General features: G+C 34.5%; 1 protein-coding gene across 1 annotated transcript; it reads right to left on the bottom strand.

The window, feature by feature from the left end:
- Positions 1-2,018: 2,018 nt before the first annotated feature.
- Positions 2,019-2,424, bottom strand: LOC109581443 (rab3 GTPase-activating protein catalytic subunit-like). The gene is made up of 3 exons (XM_019995542.1): positions 2,320-2,424; positions 2,216-2,276; positions 2,019-2,167 (listed from the first exon to the last, which is right to left on the bottom strand). The coding sequence occupies exons 1-3, from the start codon at positions 2,385-2,387 to the stop codon at positions 2,066-2,068; spliced, it is 231 nt and encodes a 76-aa protein (XP_019851101.1). The 5' UTR covers positions 2,388-2,424; the 3' UTR covers positions 2,019-2,065.
- Between the last annotated feature and the right edge of the window lie 208 nt (positions 2,425-2,632).

The following is a 2,632-nucleotide window of genomic DNA, read 5'->3' as shown; positions in this document are numbered from 1 at the left end:
CTACCAGGATTGTATATGTCTTCTTGAAGTAATTTGTTGCCTAATAAGTTAGTGAATGTATCTGATCTGTAGCAATTCTTTAAAAATGAGCACAACCTCTCATCTAAAGGATATTTTTATTATATAATTAAAATCAGTATGTCAATGCTTACTCAGTAATAATCCTGGATTATCAAGTAACTGTGTCCTGATGCTCCGTTTAGGTGCATTGAATGGATCAAACCCTCTTTAATATAAAATAACAGCATTGTATTAAGTAAACAACACTACACATCAACTTACGAATTAGTTTCATTGTCAGTGACTGTTAATTCAGTTAGTAGAGGCCAAACAGCACAAAGATGAATCTCCCTTGGAGAGAGAGAGAGAGAGAGGGAGAGATGTAGAGAAGGATATCAATTATTAATATTTACTGTATAGGATCAGAACTTGCTCCTACTGGCAGACTAAGGAAACAATCACTCCCATCACCAGACGCTGGAATTAATAATACTATTAATTAATGATTATAATGAATGAGGTACTAACAGAGTGGACCCACTGGCCAATCCTCCACATTCCAGTGTCTTAGACAATATGTTAGTCTAGCAGCAATATTAATATCAGGAGGATTAACATTCATACCATTCTATTAATAAAACCATTACATATTGTACCGTATACTGGGATATTTTCGCATCGCTAAATTTTCGCGAATTTTGCATTTGTAAGATTTCACAAAATAATATTTTTGCGAATATCTTGTAAACTCCACCACGTGGCAATGTAAATTCAAAATTTCACGATTTTTATTTTCGCGACGGAGCAAGAAAACGCGAAATCCGTGAAAATTTGGCTACTCAAAAATTTCCCAGTATACGGTACATATTCATTGTTAATTACAAATAATAGTTAATAGAAGGGAGATAGAAATGTACCAGTTTTGATCGGAATAAGTTCAGTAGTCCTGAGAGGTGACTAAAGTGAGGTGGAATATGTCTCAAATGTATCATTTTAAAAGACGTACGGAGACCACACCTCTCACACTGTCCGCTAAACATGTGACGCCAATTCTTTTGTATCTGAATGAATATAGGCAATGTATTGAAGGAAGGAATAGAGGACAAGAGAATGAGAAGAGAACAGAAAAGTATTGAAGAGAAGAGATAAAATGGAGAGAAATTAAAATTAAAATTATAAGATTAATTATTATAACAGACCATCCAGTGTTAGCTATAGCCAGAGATATTGAACTGAGTAATAGTTTGGACTGAGCTTCACTTGATATTGCATAACTCTTCTCATCAGGAGATATTGATACAAACTGATCAACACCATACCTAATGATTGATTGTATTTTGAATAATAATTATGAACTACATGCAAAACTTGTACAATATAGGCCAGGGTTTCCCACAAAGTATGCTAAGTGAGCTAAACAGCATCAGCTTCATGAGCTGACATATAGAGTACATGGCGTTTGGAGCAGCTTTAAAAATTCATAAAAAATCAAAATTTAATTGAAATCAGCTCAAATTTTCTATAAAACAGAACATGTATACGTACATTGTATCAGAAAAAATTATAAAAATAAACAATTCTTTCATAGCAATTTTTTGGAAAATTTGGCGAAGGACCCTGCACTATAGTATAGGGATTTTGGCCTGACTTTAAATCCCATAAAAATCCAATTTTGATTGGAATTAGCTCAAATTTTCTTAAAAGTACATGTACATGTAAACGGACACAAATAAAGACATGTACAACATTTAAATGGTGGGTGTAAATAGTCAAAAAATTATTATTAGAAAATAATATAAGAGTTTTACACCAAATGTCACCATCCTGAAGTTATTAGAAATAATAATTACAAGTACCGGTACATGTACATGTATACGACTATACGATAATTATTACCATCTAGAGATATGATGATGAGCTCTTGGAGGGAAATCACTTGATGAATCCATCATATGTACCATAGCATCAGGCCAATCCTGCAGGCCTGATCTATAGCAAACCACACCCATTATAAACCACACCCACTAGTCCACTACCACCAATCACCTCATTGTTTGGGTATCGGTCATTTCTTCTCACCAGACACGTGGAGGCTAACAATGAAATTATGTCCAACATAAGAGAGCTTCTCTGACTTCCTATGCTGTGGCCAATAACCAGAATCTGCCTTTAAGAAGAGATACAGTGACTGAGAGACTGTCAGTTAATGTCTTACTGAATAAGTGGATGCAGTGAGGCCCCACTGTTGCAATATGTCTTCAATGGTGGAGACAAAACTAGAGAATGTTTGATAAATTATATAAAGGAGCTGATACTTACCTTTCCCACGGGGAGGCATTAGTAAAATCTGTTATCTCAAAGAGTTCATCATCAGTTTCATCAGACATTTTGTATTCTAATAATACGAATTACAAAATTATTAAAATGAAATTTTGAACAACTTTTCCTAATTTCCTCCAATTTTCCGAGGTTGAAAAAACGAGAAAGCTCGAAAACAAAAAGGGACATTTGGGTGTGAGGTCTTGGCCAGGCTGGCCTCAGGACAGGATTCATTGTTTTGTGGTACTATGGCTACTAGATCTAGTCAAGCTTGTTTAGGTACTTTAATTTTGATAATTAATCCACTATTGAT

The sequence above is a fragment of the Amphimedon queenslandica genome, unplaced genomic scaffold (assembly GCF_000090795.2).
Source record: "Amphimedon queenslandica unplaced genomic scaffold, v1.1 AMPQUscaffold_13439, whole genome shotgun sequence".
NCBI classification, from domain to species: domain Eukaryota; kingdom Metazoa; phylum Porifera; class Demospongiae; order Haplosclerida; family Niphatidae; genus Amphimedon; species Amphimedon queenslandica.
The sequence above is the reverse complement of the archived record's forward strand: the minus strand, read 5'-3'. Positions and strand labels throughout refer to the sequence as shown.

Bases quoted from the DNA above. Each gene is read 5' to 3' on its own strand.
- LOC109581443 (XM_019995542.1), bottom strand. From the start codon at position 2,387: ATGTCTGATGAAACTGATGATGAACTCTTTGAGATAACAGATTTTACT. The intron at 2,277-2,319 runs GTAAGTATCAGC...AACATTCTCTAG, and splicing joins AATGCCTCCCCGTGGGAAAG to TTTTGTCTCCACCATTGAAG. The intron at 2,168-2,215 runs GTAAGACATTAA...CTCTTCTTAAAG, and splicing joins TCACTGCATCCACTTATTCA to GCAGATTCTGGTTATTGGCC.